This window comes from Plectropomus leopardus, unplaced genomic scaffold (genome assembly GCF_008729295.1).
Source record: "Plectropomus leopardus isolate mb unplaced genomic scaffold, YSFRI_Pleo_2.0 unplaced_scaffold20362, whole genome shotgun sequence".
NCBI classification, from domain to species: domain Eukaryota; kingdom Metazoa; phylum Chordata; class Actinopteri; order Perciformes; family Serranidae; genus Plectropomus; species Plectropomus leopardus.
This window is the reverse complement of record NW_024622009.1, coordinates 1-2806: the sequence shown is the minus strand read 5'-3', so window position 1 is coordinate 2806 and position 2806 is coordinate 1. Positions and strand designations below refer to the sequence as shown.

At 41.3% G+C, this 2806-nt stretch overlaps 1 protein-coding gene across 1 annotated transcript; it reads right to left on the bottom strand.

Annotated features, from left to right (window-relative positions):
• Positions 1–454: 454 nt before the first annotated feature.
• On the bottom strand, positions 455–2602 carry LOC121965526 (inaD-like protein; the record flags this gene model as incomplete). Its single annotated transcript, XM_042515665.1, has 3 exons — positions 455–577; positions 1535–1572; positions 2434–2602. Coding segments are annotated over 3 exons (330 nt in total), but the record flags the coding sequence as incomplete, so codon positions are not given.
• Positions 2603–2806: the final 204 nt, after the last annotated feature.

The window sequence follows — 2806 nt, the reverse complement described above, 5'->3', positions numbered from 1 at the left end:
ACACACACACACACACACACACACACACACACACACACTCTCTTTACTCTGAATAATGATAATAATATAATAACACTGAGGAAAAACGCCATGACTTTATTCCCTAAACTTTTAAACAGAAGTAAGAAAACTAAAGCAGGGAGCCACCTGACAATATAACAGGCAGACAGACAGACAGACAGAGAGACAGAGAGACAGAGAGACAGACAGACAGATGGACAGAGAAACACACAGAGACACAAACAGACAGACTGAGCTGTATCAGTCGTTGGGCAAACAGTCAAATCTAAACTCAGTCTGTTATCAGTCTCTGCTGCAGGCTGACACACACACACACACACACACACACACACACACACACACACACACACATTACAGAGCTGTGTTGTGCGTGTGAACGAGAGGAAAATACACGTGTTCAAAATATCTGCATGCGTGTCGTCGGCAGCTCTACCTTCAGTCGATGCGTCTTGGCGGCGACTCCGTTGGCCTGAATCATGGCGATGAAGATGGGGATGTCACCCAGCGGGCTGCCCTTCCCCCCCGCTATGCTCACCCCGAGGGAGTCCCCCACACCCTGAGGGGGGACAGAGGGAGGACACGGACACGTTACAGGAAAGACTCTCCTCAGAGACAAAAGGGGGACTCATTTATGAATTCATCCCCCCATGAGTTCAGCTTCGTCTTCTGTTTTCATCGTACTTTAACCCCTCACGTCTTGTACCACATCGTTGTCCAAGCAGATGTTTGTGCCAATTTCTTTTTTTTTTTTAAATCCCTCAAGGAGTTCTTGAGATATTGCATTCATGACAGTGAGATGGATGCAAAGTCACAGTAACCTTTGACCTATGACCACCAAATTCTAATAAGGTGATTGTTGAGTCCAAGTGAACGTTTGTGCCAAATTTGAAGAAATTTTCTCGAGGCGTTCTTGAGATATTGTGTTTACAAGCACGACACAAATGCAAGGTCATGGTGAAGCTGAACTTTGATCTTTGACCACCAAATTCAAAACAGTACATCGTAGAGTCCAAGTGGATGTTCGTGCCAAATTTGAAAAAAACAAAAACAAACCCAAAGTATTCTTGAGATATTATTTTCAAGAGAATGAGATGGATGCAAAGTCACAGTGACCTTTGACCACCAAATTGTAATTAGTTGATTGTTCAGTCCAATTGGACGTTTGTGCCATAATAATAAATTCCCTGGAGGTTTTCTTGAGTTATTGTGCTCCTAAGAATGGGACGTTCAAATTGACATATGTTACATTTGCAGCGGCGATACGTCTGAAATGTTACAGAATCTAACAGGTGACAGAGGTCAGTTTAACACCTGCACTTCCTGTTTTATTACGTCCCATGAATATTTCTAGAATATAAGAGTTTGTGACTAAAAACCGCAGCAGCCGACACACGCGTCTTTTTCCATCTCTGAACTCTGAAAAACTTCCCAAACCCCCAAATCTTTACACTGACTCTGACTATAAACAGCATATTCTGTTTGTTCACTCTGCTCTGTGTACTCTCATATTTACCCGTGTGATCTCCACTGTACGGACGCCAGCATCTACGCCTGCACACACACACACACACACACACACACAAAAACACACAGAGAGAAAAACAGAAAACGTAGACGTTAACCAGCCAGAAATGAAAACTGAAGTGTGTCAACATCATCACATTTTATATCATAATATATCACATAATATCAAAGTACAACAAAATTACCTGAAAATTCAGAAAAAGAAAAAGAAAGAGAAATATAACATCCAAAAAACAAAACTTGGCAAAGAAATTATTAAAAAAAACTCCACTAAAAGCCTTATTATATTGGAATTATTAATTATCCATTAAAACTTGAGCAAATTGGTTTGATTTCTTTCAAAAGCATGGGCAGAAGGCACTGATAAATGCAAGGAGAAATGATCTCAAAATCAGATAGAAATTAGTGAAATATTTAGTATTTGTTTTTTTAAAAGAAAAGGAAAATAATTAAAACTTAAAAAAAAACAAGGTTTGGAAAAAGTACCTAAAAAAATATAAAAGTGCCTAAAAAATTTAAATAAAAGTTAGAAAACTTCGGTAACATCATTACAAAATTCTGTGGCATATTTTTAAATATGTAATTATGCTAATTATGACTACAGTTTTTCCCTAGCTGTTAAAAAAATATTCTAAATCTGCTAATTTCTCGCATTTTGTGGATCATTTTGCTCGTTGTCTTTTCTCATGTTTTTGAAAGAAATCAAACCAATGTGCAGAGAGTTCAAAGGGTTAAATACTCATTAAAGGCCTCTGAAAGCAACACAAAAAGTGATGTCACTGCAGGTTTGAAAGGGTTAACTAAGCCGGTCATTTCACACGTGACATCCGTGTAACAGCAGCGACAGATGCACATTGAATCATTTATGACAAACACTCGGGACTCCACCTGTGCTGGTGGAGGAGGAAGTGATGTCACCGCTGGACTTGGTGTTGTTGTTGAGGGTCGGGGGGCCGGTGGAGGTCGAGGGGTCGGAGGTCACGGGGTCACATGAGGTCAAAGTGTGTGTGAGGGGCGGAGCCACAACACTAGAGCTGTTCCCGCTCACGTGACTCATCTGGAGCAAAGACAGAGTTCGTTTCCGTGTTAATTACATACAAATAATATTTGTTCTTTCACGTTATCCAACAGCCCTACGATGGTCTGGCGAACCGTCCAGGGTGACCCCGCCTTCCGCCCGGTGACAGCTGGGATTGGCTCCAGCCCCCCCGCGACCCTTACGAGGACAAGCGGTTACAGAAAATGACTGACTGACGTTATC